This window comes from Pristiophorus japonicus, chromosome 8, assembly GCF_044704955.1.
Source record: "Pristiophorus japonicus isolate sPriJap1 chromosome 8, sPriJap1.hap1, whole genome shotgun sequence".
Classification (NCBI taxonomy): Eukaryota; Metazoa; Chordata; class Chondrichthyes; family Pristiophoridae; genus Pristiophorus; species Pristiophorus japonicus.
Genome location: NC_091984.1, coordinates 216,213,229 through 216,235,683, shown reverse-complemented (window position 1 = coordinate 216,235,683; position 22,455 = coordinate 216,213,229). Strand labels below are relative to the sequence as shown.

Below are 22,455 nucleotides of genomic sequence, written 5' to 3'. Positions count from 1 at the left end.
AGGTGAGGTCATGAAGTGATTTGGACACCAGGATGGGAATTTTAAAATAGAAGCATTGGGGTCTGGGAATGAGTGTAAGGCAATGAGCACAAGATTGATGGGTGATCGTGACTTGAGATATGGGCGGTAGTTTTGCATAAGCTGAGGGTGATCAAGGGTGGAGGATAAGAAGCCAGCCAGGAGAGCATTGGAATAGTCAAGTCTGGAGGTAATCAAGGTATGGATGAGACTTTTGGCAGAAGATGCACGAGGGCAGGGGCGGAGATGGGTGATGTTACAGAGGTAGAAGTAGGTGCTCTTTGTAATGGCAAGGATATGGAGTCGGAATTTCAGCTTGCCATCAAATAGGATACCAAGATTTGTGACCAGTCAGCTTCAACCTGAGACAGTGGCCAAGGAGGGGGATGGAACTGGTGACGAGGGTATGGAATTTGTGATGGGGGGCTGAAGATGATAGTTATGCTCTTCCCAATGTTGAACTGGAGGAAATTGTGGCTCATCCAGGACTTGGATGTCAGACATGTAGGCTGAAAACACGGAGCTAGTAGAGGTGGTAGAGAGAGAGGTAGAGCTGGTGTCGTCGGCATACATTTGGAACTTGACTCAGTAATCTTCGGAAGATGTCAGATGACTCAGATTTTTGTGGTGGTTGTGGTTTTATTGCCTAATTTAATTATTTCCCCATCAAAATGAACAACAATTAATCATCATCATAGGCAGCCCCTCGAACGAGGGTGACTTGCTTCCACACCAAAAGGGATGAGTTCATAGATGTTTCAATGGAGGACCCGATGTTCCAGTCCTGAACTCCAGGGGTGGAAGATGCCTAGGTATGGATTTTTTTAACGTGTGGTGGCCGTTACACATCAGCCACCACACGGGCTTGACAGAGCTAGGCCTTTATCCAGTGGCAAGGGTAAACCAAGATGACTGGAGACATGCTCTGCTGCACGGACCTAGTGCGCACACATATCACAGTGTGGGCTGGCCTGTGCTGCCCCTGGGCCCTGGGCTCTTCTGGGCCCCACACCCTCATTTGCCGCACCTCCGCCACGATCTCTCGCCGCTCCTTCGCCACAAACATGTGTTATCAACAGTGAGAGAGATAGGGGCAACATAACAGGAAGTTAAAAAATCTTTCTTCTCTCTCCCCGTTCCCCATTACTAGTCCAGTAACATAATAATATACTGACAATTAATAATATACTGACTCTACCCAGCAGCTGTTTCACATGATCATGTATGCAATCGGTACAGTAAGTGTCACATTTACTTTTCTCACTTTCGGAGGTGGAGTACTGAGCTTTGGAATTGCACTGCAATCGCCATTTTGGTGTGCGGTCATTGCAGGGGATGGGGGCAGGGAAGTCTGTCAATGCAGAAGCTTCATTATCTTAAAGGGGAGTGTCTGGTGGGCAGGACTTGGAGTTGGTCTCTGTGAAATTAACTTTGTTTCCCCCCCACCACACAGAGCAACATCGGTCTAATGCTTCAAGCTGCGCTGGATTGTGACCTCGCCATTCGATTCTTGCAGAAAGCTCTGGACTTAAACCTCAAGTATTATGGGATCCAGGCTCTAGAGACTGCTCTGAGGTATGGCACAGCATAGCACTCCGCCTGTACCTGATAAGCTTAACTCAGAACTGCTTTAGGATTAACTGGATGTAAATTGCCCAATAATCTTGCACATTTCCGTGTCCGCTATGTAGTTTTGTTTTTTTATAACAGAATTTGCAAGTGTTCCAATCTCAAAGCAGCTACAAGTTCTATTCAAAACAAAATGCTTTACATGCGGACCTTTCGTCTCTAGGACCCATGTTCAAATCCAGCCCAGAGTGATGGGATGAAAGTTTCTTGTCTCCTAGCTGAAAGGATCCTGCATAAAATTAGTTTTGAGTGGTCACGATCTCATTCCTGGTGGGCACGGGCCGACAGAACAAAGCTCCCCGTAATTGCCAGTCTCACCTCAGATGCCACAGGATGGCTATAAGTGTCACACTGATGCATTGACTTGGAGTGGAGGTTGGGGTTGATACTGAGTACAGTAAACTTTAAAGGAAAGGATTTGCGTTTATATAGCGCCTTCCAACAGCTCAAGACGCCTGAAACATTTACTGCCAGTGAAGTATTGTTGGAAGTGTAACCACTGTTGTAGGGAAATAGGGCAGACAATTTGCGCACATCAAGGTCTTACAAACAGCAATGAGATAATGACCAATCATCTGACTTTGTGATGTTGGTTGAGTGATAAATATTGACCAGGACACTGGGAGACTTCCCTGCTCTTCAAATAGTGCCATGGAGGAGTGAGAAGGAATTAAAAACCTGCACTAATCTTTACCTGACCTGGGTATGCTTGATGCTGACACCCGAAATCTGCAGTGTCCAAGATTTTTGTCTTTGTGGGCCATATTAGTGTATACCACGGAACTCTCAGGTTTCATCGAAAGTTGAAGTTAAAATTTGCATATATCCCAAGTTGCTGCTCCAACAGGTCTTGGTTTTCGGATTTATCCACCAATGGGGGAACCGTGCTAAGGACAATCCTTGGCAGAGCCCCAGGCCTAAGGAATTTAAATAAGACAAACTAAGGTATAAGAATTTGATTGCCACAGCTTATGGGCTGACTCATAACTGCCCGAAATGACAAAGTGTTCCACAAACATCCCTCTACTTGAAAAGCACAAAACTCACAAACCAAGTTTAAAGATGTAAATAAATACTGCAGTCTTTCTTGCCCTGCTAGTACACAGTGGTCTGATTGCTGCTACGTTGTAGAATCTGACGTTACACTGATGTGCCTTGGCCGTTATAGCCAACAGTTGGGTGTTAGGCGGCTAAGGTCTCATTTTGAAGTATTTGGCTGTTTCCCTCTTAATTGAAGTTTGTTTACTTAGTTGTAACTTATTGTAATCATTTTCTTAAATATGTATTTTTTAAATGCACTGCACCACACAGCTCCTTAACTTGGTAGTAGTCCTGATCATGTGGTATGAAAATGATGTTTCATCTTAACATGTGGCTTGTTCATTAATAGACCACAATTAACCCCTTCCATCCTCAGCTGGAACCTAGTCTACAGGAGCCGTTGAAAAAGTATGTTACAGGTAAGTTCCACAATGCAGGGAGTCCGCTGATGCCTTGTAGGAAAAATGGACCTAAACTCAAGGGCCCACATGAAGTATAGAGGTCCTGAGTTGAACTCTACTTGTGTCTAATTAGTTTTTTTTGTTTGAACTGTACAGCTATCACCTCATGGCCCAAGTCTACGCTAGCAAGGCAGAGTTCCGAACAGCTATGCAGCACGAGAATGAAGCCTACACCATCTACAGGGTGCAGGTCAGTTGTTCCCCCTATTCCAAAACTGCTTCCTCTCTGTGTTGTAGAGCTTTGGCTCACAAGCCAACTTTCAATGAATCATTTGAGAGCTATCTTAGCATACTAAACTCAATTAAATGCCAGGTAATCATGCATCAGTCCATACAGCTACTCTCATTCCCCGGATCTATGTCGTCATCATCATCGTAGGCAGTCTCTCGAAACGAGGATGACTTGCTTCCACACCGAAAAGGGATGCGTTCACAGGTGTTTCAATGAATATTCTGGATCCTGAACTACATCTTGAAGGGTGGAAAATGCCTGTGCATGGATTTTTTTAAATGTGTGGTGGCCGTTGCACCCCAGCCACCAAACGGGCTTGACAGAGCTAAGTTTTGGTCCAGTGGCAAGGATTAACCAGGACAACTGGAGACTCGTTCTGCTGCACAGATCTAGTGCGCACATATCGCAGTGTGGGCTGCCTCTCCTGGGCCCCGATCACATCCCTCCACAAACTCTTGCCATACATGCCCACACTGCAGTCAGCCATCGCCCTCCTGCAGCAGCATGTGCTGCTCCCTGCAGTGATATGCCGCCGCACGCTGGTTGTAACCGCGCCGATTTCTGGGCCGCCGCTCCATCTAACGGCCCCAGCCTGCTGATGGTCTTACAGGCCAAGATCGCGCCGAGATCATCAGTTTTCCACTCCCTCCCACCATTGCCTCAACCTTGGCCTTTGGTAGAGGCAGTAACACTTTATTCACTTGCCTCAATTGTTTTATATTACAATCTGTGATAGTCCCTGAAAGGATTGATACTGAGTTGTACTGCAAGAGGATGGCTAACTTTCTTAGTCCAAGTCACCCATTCCTCTCTTGCCCGATTTCCTGACCCTAATATTAGGCATGTGTCATGATGAGATGCACATGGTAATTTATTTCTCCTTCCCAGATAGTGCACTATAAAAGGATATGCTGGTAGGGTTAGATGAAGAGGGGTGGGAGGAGGCTCGTGTAGAGCATAAACATTGGCATGGACCATTTGGGCCAAATGGCCTGTTTCTGTGCTGTAGGGGAAGTGTAACCAAGAATCCACATTACACTGTTCCCGTGCATAGACAAAATGGGAATCCTATGTTGCGGCAGCAATGGGCACCTGTGGCAACAGTGTTGTTAGCAATGTCCCTCGTAAGCTGCACGCCTCCTGCCTATTCGAGCTTTATCACACATATGGTACCTACAATGTAAAAGCCGGTGAGCGGCCTGCACGGGACCTTGCAGATGACCATGCAGCTTAGTGGGAATCTTGGTTGTTAGCCCGTTGCTTCTATTGCTGGGAACAAAAAGCTTTTGTGCAATTAAAACTGGCCGGATTTTCCGAGGTTTGCGACTGGGTTTTTGCCGTGCTTTGACCCTCTGCGGCGAAAACCAGGTCGCAAAGCCCGGGCAGGATCCTCGGGTATCTGTTTGCGGCAGTGCTTTCAAGTACCGCCAGGGAGAAGTGCACTGACGTGCAACGACTCTGATTGTGTTTGGTTCCGAGTTTCCCCACTCTCCCAACCTGCGCCCAGAATAGCGACGGGTCAAACCTGTCAGTGCAGCCCTGCCAGCAGCGGTAAGTATGAAAACCTGCAAAAAAGCTAAGTTAAAGTTTTTTTTTTGCAGTGGTTCGATAGATAAGGGTTTTGGAATGTTTTTTTCTCCCCCCCCCTACTCCCCCTCCTCCCAAGGCGCCTCTCGCAGCACTTCCGGCCCCAGACTAAAGTTGCCGAAACTCACGGTTTGTGCCGCGAATGCTTGTGCAAAGCCTCCCTTACCGATGATGTAAAGGCCGAAAGTTCGGGCTAAAAACGATAGCGCAGTGAAAACGGTAACTTTCATGCATCGCTACCGTTTTCACTGAAAAACCCCGAAAGCTGAAAATCCAGCCCAATACTGTGGCACCTACCAATACACAAGAAAGCATGCAATGAGAAAAGGACATTTGCCAATTAACCCCTCTCCTTGCGCAGACAACAAGCATTCTGCTCCATCCATTTCCTCTCCCAAAAGACTGAGATAAATATTCCTGGTTGCGAAGGTACTTGAGCAAAACTCCAAAATATTAACCGAGTGGAAATGTGGCAGTACTAAATCAGACTACTTTTCTTGCACTTTTATTTCCAACACAGCTTGGAGAGACTCACCAAAAGACAAAAGGGAGCTCCGAGTTCCTGAAGCACGTCACTCAGCAGGCAGTGAACCTACAGAGAACCATGAATGAGATTTACAAGAAAGGATCAAATGCCAATCTTCCTCCAGTACAGGTCAGTGCCCCTTACTTGTATACAAGGGGATAAAGTACCTCTCTCCTCCCGTTTCTTTTAGTATGGATCTTGCCAGGTACAAGGATCTGTTCGCAGGGGAGGGGCGTCTTGCTGAGGACTCAGAACCTGGTTGGTCATCGTCAGTACTACGGGTCACTATTCTGTAAGCTGAAATCCAGTGACTGAGAAGTTGATGCTAATTAGTTGACTATGCAGGATTTTCTGCCAGTTTTTCAATAACTTGTATTTCTATAGCACTTTTAACATAGTAAAACATCCCAAGGTCCTTCACTGGAGCATTATCAAACAAAATTTGACACAGACACGAGGAGAAATTAAGGCAAATTCTTGGTCAAAAAGAGCTAAGTTTTAAGGAGCATCGTAAAGGAGAAGAGCGAGGATGAGAGGTTTATGGAGGGAATTGCAGAACTAAGGGCCTTGGCAGCTGAAGGCATTGCCGCTAATAGTGGAGTGATTTAAAATCAGAGATGCTCAAGAGGCCAGAATTGGAGGAGCGGAGATATCTCGGAGGATTGTAGGGCTGGAGGTTACAAATATAGGAAGTGACGAGGCCATGGAGGAATTTGAAAACCAGGTTGAGAGTTTTAAAATCAAGGCGTTGCTTAACCAGGAACCAATGCAAGTCAGCGAGCACAGGGGTGATGGGTGAACAGGAATTGGTGCGAGTTAGGAGAACTTTGGATGTCCTCAAGTTTACAGAGGGCAGAACATGGGAGGCTGGCCAGGATTGTGTTGGAATAGTTAAGTTTAGAGCTAACAAAGACATGGATGGGGGCTTCATCAGCAGATGAGCTGAGGCAGGGGGTCGGGCGACGTTAAGCAGGTGAAAATAGGTGGTCTTCATGATGGTGCAGATATGTGGTCGGAAGCTCATCTCGGGGTCAAATAGGACACCAAGGTTGCAAACCGTCTGGTTCAGCCTCAGATAGTTGCCAGGGAGAGAGAGGGATGGAGTCGACAGCGGAACCAAAGACAGTGGCTTCGGTCTTCCCAATATTTAGTTGGAGGAAATTTATGTTCATCCAGTCGGACAAGCTGTGTGACAATTTAGAGACAGTGGAGGGGTTGAGAGAGGTGGTGGTGAGGTAGAGCTGGGTGTCGTCAGCGTACATGTGGAAATTGACACTGTTTTCGGAAGATGTTGTCAAAAGGCAGCATGTAGATGAGAAATAGGAGGGGGCCAAGGATAAATCCTCGGGACACCAGAGATAGCGGTGTGGGAGCGGGAAGAGAAGCCATTGCAGGTGATTCTCTGGCTATGACTTGATAGATAAGAATGGAACCATTTAAATGAATATCCCTTTGCAAAGGGGACAATATTTGACAGGTCACCCATTTCTTTTTTCAGACCACGCCCCTGAGTAACAAGATGATGCTGGAACAGCTCAACATAATAAATGGGATTGTCCTCATCGATACCAGGTAATCCTGCCCTTCCTGTTTCTGTGAATCAGTACTATATATTCCCCATGAGCCTGTTCCATTCTGAATTAATGTCACTTAGCAGCTGGGAACTATTATCAGTGCAAGAACATTCAAACATCAATTTATGAACACTGACAGAAAGATTGATATGGATAATTATATCAAGGATTGGAAATACTTGACCTTCCTATGAAATTTAAATTTATGTCTCGACTGTGAGTGGTATTACGATGTGAAAGTACTTGCTTTGCTCCCTGGTGGCTCATTTGGCGGGTAAAAATAGTGATGAGCCTTTATAAACCAATATCCCTGAGTTAGCTAGTCTGAGTGAGGCCATCAGTTATAATTGACCTCACTGCAATGATGGGGATGCTCCAATTGGCCACTGCATTGCTAGGTGAGAAAGCGGAAAATCATGCCTTGCTTTTGCTCACTATCACTATCCTGTGACTCTTGTTGGAAGTCTGCAAGTGTTGAAGTCGGGAGTGATCTTGGCTGTTGTGCTTTCACTGTCAAATGGCCTGCCAACATGTTAGCATTCTAAGCGGCTAGCATTCTAAGCGGACGCATGAAGGAGTCACTTGGGCCATGTACCAGAGGACAGCCAATGATTGTAGAACTGTACACAGCAAGGAATTGGCTTCTGTAGAAGGGCGGAGAAAAGCTAAAAAATACACGAGAAATGTGTGTGTTCCTCATGAAATCCATACCTGTGATACTGTTCGTTCCCATGGTTGTTGGAAATTGCTGTGTGCACAGACTGCCATGTTTGCTGACAAAACAACAATGAGACCACACTTCAAAAGTAATTCACTGGCCGTGAATCTTTGGAACATCTTGAGGATGTGAAAGGTGCCATTTAAGTGCAAGCCTGTCTTCTTGCCTATTGTGAGGGGGGGTTGACAGATTGAGAATCAAGATACATATCTATTTAAATCTGTGGCTTTAATTACTTGCTAATATCTCTGCAATTGAAAAAAGCTCCTTGGAGTGGGAGGATGAGTGGATGCAATGGCCCCTGTGCAGTCAAAACAGATCTGACCCAAGTATCAGAGCCACTCTATGCCCTGGAAAGCACAAATCTCTCCTCTTTACCCCAGATTCTAAGGGTTTTGCTGTTTAGCTGTATCTTGCCAATGCAGAGATTGCCAACTGTGTATTGGTCAGTCTGGGATATAAATACCCTGTGCACCTTGATGCCAAGTGTCATGTGCATGGCTTATTTTGATTCTGTCTGGAATTTTGGTGTAATCAGTTAGTTTACTTCAACAGGTATCTAAATCCTCCAATTCTCCAGATGTTGACCCAATGCTCCGCTCGTCACCCGCATACTTCACCAGCAACGACTCACTGTCATTGTCAGCCGTGGCTCAGTTGGTACCATGCTCGCCTGAGTCGGAAGGTTGTGGGTTCCAGTCCCACTCCAGAGAGTTGAGCACAAAAATCTAGGCTGACACTCCAGTGCAGTGCTGAGGGAGAGCGGCACTGACGGAGGTTGCGCCTTATCAGATGGGACGTTAAACCCGAGGCCCCGTCTGCTCTCAGATGGACGTAAAGGATCCCATGGCGCTATTTTCCCCGGTGACCTGGCCAATGTTTATCCCTCAATCAACATCACTAAAAATAACAGGTTATCTGGTCATTGCTGTTTGCTGTGCACAAATTGTCTGCTACGTTTCCTACATTACTTCAAAAATAACTTAATTGGCTACAAAGGGCTTTGGGGAATCCTAAGATCATGAAAGGCACTATATAAATGCAAGTATTTTTCTGTCCCTCTTTCCACCTGCTCTCACTAGTCACCTTTATTATTCTTTGCAGAAAATCTGACCTGCAAAAAGCAACGGAGAGAATGCGTAAACTACTGCAGGCAGAAATCCAAGCATCTCAGAGACTGAACAAGGCCCTCACTGATATTGGGTTAGATGATGCGATATCGGTCAACAGAACTGCAGCCCCAGGTGAAATCACGAATGGTGCAGAGAATCTGGCTGAAGAAAACACAGTGACAAATAGCAAAGCGGAGACTGACTGTGTGGCATCAGGGGATTCTGCGGAGCTGTGTTTGCCAGCAGTCGACAAGGAGACGGATTGAACTCTTCTAATTACATGGAATGACACACTAATGCCCACTTCTCAACACACAGATGCTCATTCATATCCCAGATGTGGTTGGAGAGTGTGGCTGTAAAATTAGGTCCTTATAAAATGCAACATACTGGCATTTTGGGTGCATCACAAAGTGGGAATTGGGTTGCATAGTTGTCTATTACTATTGGAACAATTTTTTTCCTTTACATTACTGGATATTAAGATGGATTTAATAATTATTCCATTAAAATCAGATTGTATTTTTGCTGTTCCTGATTGGATGCAGTTATGAATTCCAGCCTTTTGGTGCAACCATGTGGCTGACTAGTCCCGGTCCAACCACTGATCAATGTTTAAACTGGGTTGTGTAGCTGTGAAACATCAGGATATTGAAAAACTGTACAGAACATCCTCTCTGTAATATACCTATGCCTCTCACTGTCCCACTTTCTGATGTACCCAAGACCTGTCATTATGATGTTCTCAGATATACCCCACACTGTTTATGGTGCTCTCTCTTTATTCCGATCATAGCATGATGAAGCACACAGCAACATGATGGGACGGGGGTGGGGATTACCCGTACCGATGCCAAACTTGCTATCACTAAGCAGGTTACATTTCTGGAGAAATGTCAAATTCAGCTCTTCACTTTCCATGTAATAGCTTTAAAACAGATTAAACTGGTCCTTTCCTATTTTTCTTTAGACAAATATTTTCTTTTACAGTGAGGTTTTGAAAGTTTTCCAGGGTCATACACTTCATTACTAATGATTTTGGTAAATTCCTGGTGAGGGTTTGCTCGAGCAGTTCTGACAATCCAAGTGTGCTTTTCAGCTTTGACTGACTGCAAGGTCCTTCAGCAACATCGTAATGACCTGTAGCAGATAAATACATCCAACTGTCCAAGTGTTGCTTCTTTAAATTCTAGTTTAGCCTCCAACTGCTTGCATCTGACCAAGTTCAGAACTTTCTTTAACTCTCCAGGTGCTTGGTTCCTGCTGCATTTTTAATTCTCTTAACTTTTCCCTATTCTGAAAAAGCTATTTTTAATAAATTCTTCCTATTCGATGGGCCGAAAGGCCTCCTTCTGTGCTGTACTATTCTATGATTCAGCTACATGTACATCAGAAAATCCATTGTTTGTAGCTAATAGATTAAGAGGCTTTATTGGCTTTATTTTTGCTTTCAAGTGTTAGACCATACTTCACGAATCAGGTGAATGCATTTTGTCAAACTGATGGTGACTGAAATATTCCTTCACTGTAGGATGATTTTTATAAGTTTTTATGAACATTGTAATACTGTGATCAGTTATTTCGGTAATAAAATGTGGACACCATTTACTGTTTGCTTTTAAAAAAAAATGTTGCTACCCATCAGCAATGGGTGTGAAGAGGTGGTGGCAGGCGGAGATCATTCTGTCCGGATACAACCTACTGGTAAGTCACATGGGTGGGGTTTTTGGCCGAGTCTCAAGCGGGAGAGTCTGGGCAGTAGAGGCCGACTTTCATTGTCGGGCCTGAAGGAGCACTCCTGTCACCACATACAAGTATAAAACTTACCTTTCAGGGACCCTGCTTCTTCCCCAACAGGTTGCCTATCAGCCCGCTCAGTACGGCAGTAAAATACCTTCAGGGGTCTTGCCAGTTAGCATATAAATGAGACTCTTGCCCGAGTTAGGCAAGTGCCTCAGCCGCAGGCAAAAAAACAGCAGTTAAAACTGTGCAGAGTAGGAATGAAGCGGCAATAAGGGAATTAAGGGTTACGGGGAGCGGGCGGCTAAGTGGAGCTGAGTCCACGGCCAGATCAGCCATGATCTTGTTGAATGGCGGAGCAGGCTCGAGGGGCTAGATGGCCTACTCCTGTTCCTAATTCTTATGTTCTTATGTTCTAAGTCGAGCCACTCGATCGACACAGCTGGTTTCTGGCGGGTGGAGGGAGTTAAAATTCCCCCTTGAAAGTATTCTATGCCAGGCTTGTATTAGGCTTGGACTTTAGCTCATTACTGTCCTGAAGGAGCAAGATTGATAACTCTACAGTTAAGCTTTGCACAGATGCTTCCATCTTAACAGGAACTACATAATCTATATATGGCCTGGCAGAGGGGGATTCAGTTTCCCAATCACAGTTGCTGGTGGGGACCAGGTTGTGCAATATCTGGACTACTTGTTTGTAGTGTGGAAATCCTAAAGCAGCAATTCATGGCCATTTATAATTCCATAGTTGCAGACTATGGAACTTGATTCACTCATTTTTTTCCCAGCTATGAAACTGAAAGACATTCCAAGCCACTCTGAATTATTTCCAAGTCCTCACACTGCTGGTATGTGGGTTCGGCAGCACCTTCCCAGAATTCTTTCGACTTTGCATCCAGTTTTTTTCTGGGAAACTGGTGAATGGCGGTGTCATTAAATACATCCATATATCTGCTGCAGGAGGGGAATGCGGCTTCTTCGGTTACTGCCAATATCTGATGAGTGCGGTTAAGAGTTAAAATATGAAGAACAAGAGTTTCCCGGTTTTGCCTTCAAAGCAGTGATATATTCTTGTGTACACAGCTTGCATTTCCTTTTAAGTGCCAAACCCAGAACCATTGAGGTTTACAGCATTAAAGGAGGCCAGTTGGCCCATGTTGTGCTAGCTCTGCTAGAGCAAGCCAAAGCTAATTCCACTGCCTTGCATCATCTCAATAGCTCTGGATCTTCATCTTCACATACTCATCCAATTGTCCCATAACAAGATGCAATGGTCTCTGCCTCAACTATTCCCTGTGGAAACATTCCATAATACTCTGCACAACAAATCTTTTCTGAACCCCTCTTCTCACTAGCTAAGTGCCAATTTTAAGTTGATGACCTTTCCCCCCGCCCCCCCCACCCTCCGCCATCAAAACAAATGGTATTTTCCTATTCACACGTGATCATTTGAAAAATGTGTTTGCCATCTCTGCTCCAATGGAAATTCTTCCAGTCTCACAAGTCTACGTAACTATGGTTTTCCATCTTGGATATTATTCCGATTAATCTAAGCTTTACTTTCTCTAATACGTCGCATATCACACATCCACATTCGGCATGAATAATGCTGCGGGAGGTCTGTTAGTGTACAAGATTTCCATTCTGTTGTACCCTGTTGATAAATTGGTGGATGCTAAATTGTTTGCTTCAAACTGGATCTGCATGTCCCAATACTTGCCATCGATAATGGGACTGATATTTCAGTCTATTTTCCTCTGGGAGGGAATCACTAAAATATTACTCAATTGTGATGTTGCAGTCGAAGTAAGAATATTGCTGTGACTAGACATTATAAACACTTCATGAATCACATTCCCTTTGTACCAATGCAAATGTTGTATCTCAGATTACCCGTGAGACCGAGAGTAAACTGAGCTGTGATGGTTTGAGGAATCTGCTGCAACATCAAATTTAACTCGTGAGCTATCCAAGTCTGCTCTGTTCAAATGACCTTACCATGGGTATAAGATGTATCGATGCCATACTGCAACTGCTCCAGATAAAATGTGCAATCTTTTGAGAGTTATTTTATATTGATGTTGGTGCAGAGAAGGCTAAGAGATTTCATAGAGATGTTTCAAATCATGAAGGGTTTAGATAGAGAAAATAAAGAGAAACTGTTTGCAATGGCTGAAGGGTCGAAGAGCAGAGGGCACCGATAGCTGTAAGGTGATTTGCAATAGAATCAGAGGCGATATGAAGAAAAACTTTTTCAAACAACGAGTGGTTAGGATTTGGAATGCACTGCCTGGTAGGGTGGTGGATACAGATTCAATAGTAGCCTTCAAAAGGGAATTGGATAAATACTTGAAGGAGAAACAATTGCAGGGATATGAGGAAAGAGCAGGGGAATGGGACTAACTGGATTGCTCTTCGAAAAAGCCGGCACAGATTTGATGAGCCGAATGGGCTCCTTCTGTGCTGCAAGTTGGCTGCCGCATTTCCCACATTACAACAGTGACTGCACTCCAAGAACACTTCATTGGCTGTAGTCGTGAAAGGCTCTATGTAAATGCAAGTCTTTCTTTTACTATTCTATATCGCGGCCCCAATAGCACAGCCTGGTTTCTGGATTCTGTGACCTGGCGATTCGCAGGTGTGACTCTCTTGGGGTAAGTTGCCCTGAGCTGTTGTCCCATCACAACCCAGCTCTGCTTGAAATTAGTGCAGGGGGTTGCCAAAGTTCCTGGAATGGTAGTGTAGACAGAGAGAAAATCCAGCCTGTGTTCCTGCTCCTGATTGCTATCAGGTTAGTCGTGCTGGAAGGGACATTGGGTGAGAACCGGATCGGATTTGGCTGTGATGGCACCCGGAGTCAAATTCACAACTCACAGGTCAGGTTCCTGTGAAAAGTGACCATTTTATCAAGATACTGGAGGATGACTGCTGTTGCCCCTGTGGACCCTAACCCCTCTGTACAAGTCGAGGGGTCAAGGGTAGGAGCAAGGAGAGAAAACTGACCACTAACTTTTCTAATGAGGGCTTTTTGGTAAATGTTCCCACGATAGAATTCAAAAGCTGTGTGAATGACGTACAATGGGCACCCTCCATGACAGAGCAGCTAATATGTGAAAACTAGAAATGATAATGATAGGAGGCTGTGTTTGTTGTGTTGATTCGTGAGGAGCACAGGAACTTTACAACCAGGATTGGTTATTACCAGTCCAGTTTCTACCGCTGACTGAAATCACTGAAGGATACGTGACTAATGTACGTGTAGTCCCGCTGTAGCATTCGGGCTGGCAATCTGCAATATATATAAAAAAACACATCAAGCCCAACCTCTTTTGATGATCTCAAAACCATCTTCTCCTTCGATACGATCATCTCCTTCAATACCTTCTCTCCAGAAACAAATCTAGGCGTTTCATGTTTATAATATCCACTTCAATGGCTGTCCCACATAACAGATTATCTGGTCATTATCACATTGCTGTTTGTGGCAGCTTGCCGTGCACAAGTTGGCTGTCGCGTTTCCCATATTACAACAGTTACTACACTCCAAAAGTACTTCATTGGCTGTAAAGCGCTTAGAAATGTCCGGTGGTCGTGAAAGGCGCTATGTAAATGCAAGACTTTCTTTCTGATCATTTATTTCACAGCTCTATCACCCATTGATTGAAAATTTTTCACGATTTCTCTTCTTCCAAATTCTTCGCTTATATTTCAATCTTTTACCATAGTCAACAGTTTGCCTGGATGAACTTTGTCAATTCCTTTTTACTCAAATTAGATTACCTTGAAGTCTCCGCTGTCGCAAAGAAAACCATTCCTTATCATTTAAAATCACGATCCCTGGAATCTTCTCCTCCCACAGTACCACGGTTCCATAAAGCTGCCTCCAAGGGTTCAAAGTATAATCTGTCCTTCTATTTTCCCCTGACTCTATTGTTATCCCACTTACTCTCTGACTTTCTTTAGTTGTGAAGGATGAACAAGAGCAGCATTTTCTTACCTCTCCTCTATCCCTTTAAAACTGTTTCCAATGAGAATAGTTTGTGCGAGTTTTTGTGGTGACCAGTTTTTCCACAGGAGGTTGTTGTAGAGAGCTTTGCCACAATGAACCATGTAGAAGAGAGTTGGTCTGTCGACGGACCTCTTCCCTTCCTGATCGATTTTGAAAAGAAAATTGTCAACAACATCATTGGATACAAAAAGCCCCCGTTTTGGATCACATTGACAGATACAGTTTCCTACTGGAATTATCTTATCTAGAAAGCTAAAACAAGACAGAACTGCTTCATTTTTGTCAGACAGGCTTCACCTGAAACACAATGCGTGAATCAAAATATGCACGTGTCCGTGCCTTTCACCTCGTTTTCCACGATCACCACCATCCCATGCTCCTTCAAGAAGCTCTTCTCCCATTCTGTAAATAGAGGATCAAAGAGAAGGCAGCCAGCCCGAGGGATCTGTTGGGCACATGAAGTGAAACCACAACTTACTGAGGCAGGAAACTTAGGCAGGCACTGTGTTCTTGGTGAGGTTCAAATGTTAAATGCTCCTAGTCTGCTCAGTTCTAATTGTACATGGCTGCTGCAGAGTGGGATAAGGCAGGGTACCTGTCTTGTTCCACACCTCCCCCCAATTTCCCCATGCAGTGAATTAATGATCTCAGCCTTGCTGCCACAGAGAAGGTCCAAGTGGAGGCCAGCTGCATTATATAAAATAGAAGTGAAGACCAGAGAGAGTTTCTCCAGGCTGCATTCACATACCTGGTGCCCAGTACAGAAGCATACAGCAAAAACTCTGAAGCAAGACTTGTGCATAAAAATAAAATGATTTAATTTGTGATTCCCTGGGTAAAGTTCCCTCTAAACTGTCTCAACAAGATGTCTTGCTTTATAACTATGATTTGCAGATTAGTAACCCCAGTGGGAGAACTTTGACTTTTTATATATTGTATTGTCAGTTGAGACTGTTCAGGATGGACAATCTACAGTTTTTGTCATGTCCCATTTATAAACTGCAGTAGACCATTACTCTTCTAAATGTGGCTGTGTGTCACTGGCTGTGTGTCACCAAAGGGTTTTGCACAAATCTTTCAAAAGCACTGGGCAATAAATGAGTGGTAGATGCAGTAAGTCATGGGGCCACTGGGGGCGAAATAAGGTTATTTATCTTCTCCATGGAGAAGCAACAATGTTTTGCCACAATGATAGGGATGAGATCAAAACTTCACCTTACGAGATACCACGCTCACAAACAATTTTGACAAGTTTAACCCTGTTTCTGCAACAGTGAGTCACTTGGCTTGTAAGCGTTTACAGATAATGCGGCTTGACATCACTCACTAGTCTCTCTTCCATGTACTCAGCGTTATTGGCACCTGACTACACTTACCTGCAGAGTCTCGAGCAGCAGGAATAGCAGGGCCAGCTGATAGCGAGATGATACAGAACTAGAAAAGTTTCCGATTCCGTAACACACCATGTCGAGCATGGTTCCACAATGGTCTGCATCGTCCTTTTCGTACTCTAGGGCCTCGGGAGCTCCACCAACACGGGAGGGACCCGATGGTGATGCCAGCGGAGCTGTACGGTATTCATTCACAGCTCTTCGAATTGTTTCTGAAACAAATTGTCACAATGACTATCCGGGGAAAGCAGCTTGAAATGCTCAAGAATTTCAAATAGTTAATCTTCAAACTCACCAAGGCAATCAGTCCAGAATTCTGAACTACGCAGCTCCTCTCTGTAAACAAAGATAAACTGTCAGTTTCCAGTCAGAGAAAGCTGTGGTTAATTTGTAGGTATTCGAGCTACAGGGGCAAAGCCAGTGAAGAGCAGTTTCCAACCTCACCCCTGTTATCTACTGTAACAACAACGTATATTTATATAGCGCCTTTAACATAGTGAAACGTCCCAAGCCGCTTCACAGATTATCAGATAAAAATTTGACATCGAGCCGCATAAGTAGAAATTAGCACAGGTAACTAAAAGCTTGAGTCGGGAGGCGGAGCAGCGAGAGGCCTCCTAACGACCCAGCAATGTCTGGAGCAGCAGTCGGGAGGTGGAGCAGCGAGCGGCCTACTAAAGCACCAGCAGCGTCGGGAGGCGGAACGGCGAGAGGCCTACTAAAGGCCCAGCAGCGTCGGGAGCAGCAGTTGGGAGGCGGAGCAGCGAGCGGCGAGAGGCCTACTAAAGGCTCTGCAGCAAGCTACTGCAGGGAGAAAGGGCAAAAAACTAAAAAGAAATCGAAAGGTGACATCACAGCCAAGGGGGTAAGTGATTGGCTGGTGATTGGTGAGTCATTTTTCCTTATCTTTATCTTTTTCTTTTTCTTATCAGTAGGTAACCTTTGGCATAGTTGCCAAATTAAATTAATTTAAGGGTTAAGTCATGGCAGGAGAGTCCAGTCCCGTGTCATGCTCCTCCTGTGCTATGTGGGAAATCAGGGACAGTGTCCCTGGCGACAAGGTATGCAGGAAGTATATCAGCTGCAGCTCCTGACAGACCGCATTGCGGCACTGGAGCTGCGCATGGATTCACTCTGGAGCAGCCGCGATGCTGAGGATGTCGTGAATAGCACGTTGAGTGAGCTGGTCACACCGCAGGTAAAGGTTACAAAGGCAGATAGGGAATGGGTGACCATCAAGCAGAACAGGAATAGGAGGGCAGTGCAGGAGTCCCATGCGGTCATCTCCCTCCAAAACAGATACACCGTTTTGGGTACTGTTGGGGGAGATGGCTCATCAGGAGAAGGCAGCAGCAGCCAAGTTCATGGCATCGTGGGTGGTCCTGCTGCACAGGAGGGCAGGAAAAAGAATGGGAGAGCTTTGGTGGTAGGGGATTCTATTGTAAGGGGAATAGATACGCGTTTCTGCGGTCGCAACCGAGACTCCAGGATGGTATGTTGCCTCCCTGGTGCAAGGGTCAAGGATGTCTCAGAGCGACTGCAGGGCATTCTGGAGGGGGAGGGTGAACAGCCAGTTGTCGTGGTGCATATAGATACCAACGATATAGGTAAAAAACGGGATGCGATCCTACAAGCTGAATTTAGGGAGCTAGGAGTTAAATTAAAAATTAGGACTTCAAAGGTAGTAATCTCAGGATTGCTGCCAGTACCACGTGCTAGTCAGAGTAGAAATAGCAGGATAGCTAAGATGAATATGTGGATTGAGGAGTGGTGCAAGAGGGAGGGATTTAAATTCTTGGGACATTGGAACCGGTTCTGGGGGAGGTGGGACCAGTACAAACCGGACGGTCTGCACCTGGGCAGGACCGGAACCAATGTCCTAGGGGGAGTGTTTGCTAGTGCTGTTGGGGAGGGGTTAAACTAATATGGCAGAGGGATGGGAACCTATGCAGGGAGACAAGAGAGAAGTAAAATGGAGGCAGAAGCAAAAGATAGAAAGAAGAAAAGTAAAAGTGGAGGGCAGAGAAACCCAAGGCAAAAATCAAAAAGGACCACATTACAGCAAAATTCTAAAGGGACAAAGTGTGTTAAAAAGACAAGCCTGAAGGCTCTGTGCCTCAATGCGAGGAGTATTCGTAATAAGGTGGCCGAATTAACTGCCCAGGCAGCTATTAACGAATATGATATAATTGGGATTACGTAGACATGGCTCCAGGGTGATCAAGGCTGGGAACTCAACAACCAGTAGTATTCAACATTCAGAAAGGACAGACAGAAAGGAAAAGGAGGTGGGATAGCGTTACTGGTTAAAGAGGAAATTAACGCAATAGTTAGGAAGGACATTAGCTTGGATGATGTGGAATCTCTACAGGTGGAGCTGCGGAATACCAAAGGGCAGAAAACGCTAGTGGGAGTTGTATACAGATCACCAAACAGTAGTAGTGAGGTTGGAGACAGCATCAAACAAGAAATTAAGGATGCGTGTAATAAAGGTACAGCAGTTATCATGGGCAACTTTAATCTACATACAGATTGAGCTAACCAAACTGGTAGCAATACGGTGGAGGAGGATTTCCTGGAGTGTATTAGGGATGGTTTTCTAGACTAATATGTCGAGGAACCAACTAGAGGGCTGGCCATACTAGACTGGGTGATGTGTAATGAGAAAGGACTAATTAGCAATCTTGCCGTGCGTGGCCCCTTGGGGAAGAGTGGCCATAATATAGTAGAATTGTTTATTAAGATGGAGAGTGACACAGTTAATTCAGAGACTAGGGTCCTGAACTTAAGGAAAGGTAACTTTGATGGTATGAGACGTGAATTGGCTAGAAAAGACTGGCGAATGATACTTAAAGGGTTGACGGTGGATAGGTAATGGCAGACATTTAAAGATCACATGGATGAACTTCAACAATTATACATCCCTGTCTGGAGTAAAAATAAAACGGGGAAGGTGGCTCAACTGTGGCTAACAAGGGAAATTAAGGATAGTGTTAAATCCAAGGAAGAGGCATATAAATTGGCCAGAAAAAGCAGCAAACCTGAGGACTGGGAGAAATTTAGAATTCAGCAGAGGAGGACAAAGGGTTGAATTATGAAGGGGAAAATAGAGTATGAGAGGAAGCTTGCTGGGAACATAAAAACTAACTGCAAAAGCTTCTATAGATATGTGAAGAGAAAAAGATTACTGAAGACAAACGTAGGGCCCTTGCAGTCAGAATGAGGTGAATTTATAATGGGTAACAAAGAAATGGCAGACCAATTGAACAAATACTTTGGTTCTGTCTTCACGAAGGAAGACACAAATAACCTTCCGGAAATACTAGGAGACCGAGGGTCTAGCGAGAAGGAGGAACTGAAGGAAATCCTGATTAGTCAGCAAATTGTGTTAGGGAAATTAATGGGATTGAAGGCCGATAAATCCCCAGGGCCTGATAGTCTGCATCCCAGAGTATTTAAGGAAGTGGCCCTAGAAATAGTGAATATATTGGTGATCATTTTCCAACAGCCTATCGACTCTGGATCAGTTCCTATGGACTGGAGGGTAGCTAATGTAACACTACTTTTTAAAAAAGGAGGGAGAGAGAAAATAGGGAATTATAGATTGGTTAGCCTGACATCGGTAGTGGGGAAAATGTTGGAATCAATTATTAAAGATGCAATAGCAGCGCATTTGGAAAGCAGTGACAGGATCGGTCCAAGTTAGCATGGATTTATGAAAGGGAAATCATGGTTGAGAAATCTTCTAGATTTTTTTGAGGATGTAACTAGTGGAGTAGACAAGGGAGAACCAGTGGATGTGGTGTATTTGGACTTTCAAAAGGCTTTTGACAAGGTCCCACGCAAGAGATTAGTGTGCAAAATTAAAGCACAAGGTATTGGGAGTAATGTATTGACGTGGATAGAGAACTGGTTGGCAGACAGGAAGCAGAGAGTCGGGATAAACGGGTCCTTTTCAGAATGGCAGGTAGTGACTAGTGGGATGCCACAGGGTTCAGTGCTGGGACCCTAGCTATTTATAATATACATCAATGATTTAGATGAAGGAATTGAGTGTAATCTCTCCAAGTTTGCAGATGATACTAAACTGGGTGGTGGTGTGAGCTGTGAGGAGGATGCTAAGAGGCTGCAGGGTGACTTGGACAAGTTAGGTGAGTGGGCAAATGCATGGCAGATACAGTATAATGTGGATAAATATGAGGTTATCCACTTTGGTGGTAAAAACAGGAAGGCAGAATATTATCTGAATGGCGACAGATTAGGAAAAGGGGAGATGCAACGAGTCCTGGATGTCATGGTACATCAGTCATTGAAAGTTCGCATGCAGGTACAGCAGGCGGTGAAGAAGGCAAATGGCATGTTGGCCTTCATAGCTAGGGGATTTGAGTATAGGAGCAGGGAGGTCTTACTGCAGTTGTACAGGGCCTTTCAACTGGAATATTGTGTTCAGTTTTGGTCTCCTAATCTGAGGAAGGACGTTCTTGCTATTGAGGGAGTGCAGCGAAGGTTCACCAGACTGATTCCCAGGATGGCAGGACTGACATACGAGGAGAGACAGGATCGACTGGGCCTGTATTCACTGGAGTTTAGAAGAATGAGAGGGGATCTCATAGAAACATATAAAATTCTGACAGAATTGGACAGGTTAGAGGCAGGAAGAATGTTCTCAATACTGGGGAAGTCCAGAACCAGTGGTCACAGTCTAAGGATAATGGGTAAGCCATTTAGGACTGAGATGAGGAGAAACTTCTTCACTCAGAGAGTTGTTAACATGTGGAATTCTCTAGTGCAGAAAGTTATTGAGGCCAGTTTGTTAGATATATTCAAGAAGGAATTAGATATGGCCCTTACAGCTAAAAGGATCAAGGGGTATGGAGAAAAAGCAGGAAAGGGGTACTGAGGTGAATGATCATCCATGATCATATTGAATAGTGGTGCAGGCTCGAAGGGCAGAATGGCCTACTCCTGCACCTATTTTCTATGTTTCTAAATAGGTAGGTTTTCAGGAGCGTCTTGAAAGAGGGGCGGAGAGGTTTAGACAGGGAGTTCTATATTAATGGAAGAGTTAAAATTAAACTTATTTTAAAAAGAATGCGCAATTCTTTGCTAATGACTTTAATGGAAGTTAAGGTACATTTATTCTCTTCCAAAAATCACTAATTCTGATGCTTAATGCTGGGAATGTGATTCAGTTTAAGTAACAGCAGAAATCCAATTCAACACAGAACGGAGGGATGTGGCTGGGCAGGAGGGAGAGGGATACAGGCAAATCATATCACTTAGCTGAACTTAAATAGCGGGATGAACTGGACACCTGAAAAACCTCCTCTTGTCCCTGTATCTAAAGAACTCATCAGGTCGCAATGTGAACCAAAATGTTCCTTCCTTCCTTTGCCACCAAAAAAGTTATCGTTATGGAATAGTAAAAATGGATTGGCTGACTCACAGATCGTACTGGCCATAAAAAGTGAGCTGTAAATGTCAAGACTTGTTCCGTTTTGCATCCAGTGCCTTATGGAGCAGCGTGTTGACTGCGTGCGTAACCCAAATTGGCTTACTTCCATTTTCAGAAACTTCTTAGTGACGTTTTATGAATTTCGCTCTTTGCTGGTCGATCACTGATGCACAGTATCACTAGATGTATGTTTGTGCCCACAATCCTCACACATTACTGAGCTCGGAATGTTCTCTCTGCTGTGGTGCCAATGAGAGGCTGAGTGCTTCCCAGGTATCCTCCAGCCACTCCACATCAGAGGCGAGTTCCAAGCTTTCAGGTGGTGCTTAGCATGGGGAGAAACATTGGTTCTAACAAAAATGTTCATGTCAACTTACACTGCATCCTTTATTTTCTGTTGGATTCTCTGCCCTTCAGCCACACTCAGAAACTGTATCTCATGTGGAAAGCCTCTTCTGTCTCTGACATTATTTCTCCTTTTCTTCACTCCCTTCTTCTTGCTGACTGTTTTCCATTCCTCCTCTGCTGGACAGGCAGACATGTCTGTCTCTCGGTGACCACTAACTCAGATTAAAGATCAAGAAAAACAGACAAAAGTGCCCCTGTGTTGCAGATATTAAGGGAGTTGATCAGATCTCCTGAGCTCGCTCTCAGGGTCCAGGGGAGGAGTTGTAGAGTTTAAGGGTTCACACAGTTTGTATGGTGCTCAGGGCAAAACTTTTCAACGACACAATAAACCTGGAAATGCAGAGTGGGTCCTGTGTGAGGAGAAGGCGGGTTAACTTTAAATCTGCCGCCAAATGAAGCACTGTCCCGTCGTCTCCTTCCCTCAGACCCGGCAGGGCCCAGCGACTCGCTGTTTACCTGATTTTCACTGCCGGCCTCTCGGGCTCCTCGCTGTCACTGTGACCTCTCGGGGCCCCGGGTCGCGGTGCCACCCGTTCACCAGTCCGCCCAGTATA

General features: G+C 44.8%; 2 protein-coding genes across 5 annotated transcripts in view; one reads left to right on the top strand and one right to left on the bottom strand.

Annotated features, from left to right (window-relative positions):
• LOC139268989 (clustered mitochondria protein homolog) overlaps positions 1-10,491 on the top strand; it is a 93,983-nt gene extending 83,492 nt beyond the window's left edge. For all 3 annotated transcript variants that reach the window (XM_070887908.1, XM_070887906.1, XM_070887907.1), the window contains 5 exons: positions 1,472-1,593; positions 3,246-3,339; positions 5,489-5,623; positions 6,993-7,066; positions 8,891-10,491. In XM_070887908.1, coding sequence (XP_070744009.1) covers positions 1,472-1,593; positions 3,246-3,339; positions 5,489-5,623; positions 6,993-7,066; positions 8,891-9,164 — 699 coding nt within the window. In that variant the 3' untranslated portion in view covers positions 9,165-10,491. The remainder of the gene's footprint in view (positions 1-1,471; positions 1,594-3,245; positions 3,340-5,488; positions 5,624-6,992; positions 7,067-8,890) is intronic.
• On the bottom strand, positions 9,675-22,435 carry srrd (SRR1 domain containing). 2 transcript variants are annotated; one of them, XM_070887909.1, is made up of 7 exons: positions 21,871-22,435; positions 16,334-16,374; positions 16,024-16,250; positions 14,994-15,092; positions 14,636-14,787; positions 13,882-13,927; positions 9,675-11,633 (listed from the first exon to the last, which is right to left on the bottom strand). In XM_070887909.1, the coding sequence occupies exons 1-7, from the start codon at positions 22,032-22,034 to the stop codon at positions 11,427-11,429; spliced, it is 936 nt and encodes a 311-aa protein (XP_070744010.1). In that variant the 5' UTR covers positions 22,035-22,435; the 3' UTR covers positions 9,675-11,426. The 2 variants fall into 2 exon arrangements, with proteins under 2 accessions (XP_070744010.1, XP_070744011.1); XM_070887910.1 differs by lacking the exon at positions 14,994-15,092.
• Between the last annotated feature and the right edge of the window lie 20 nt (positions 22,436-22,455).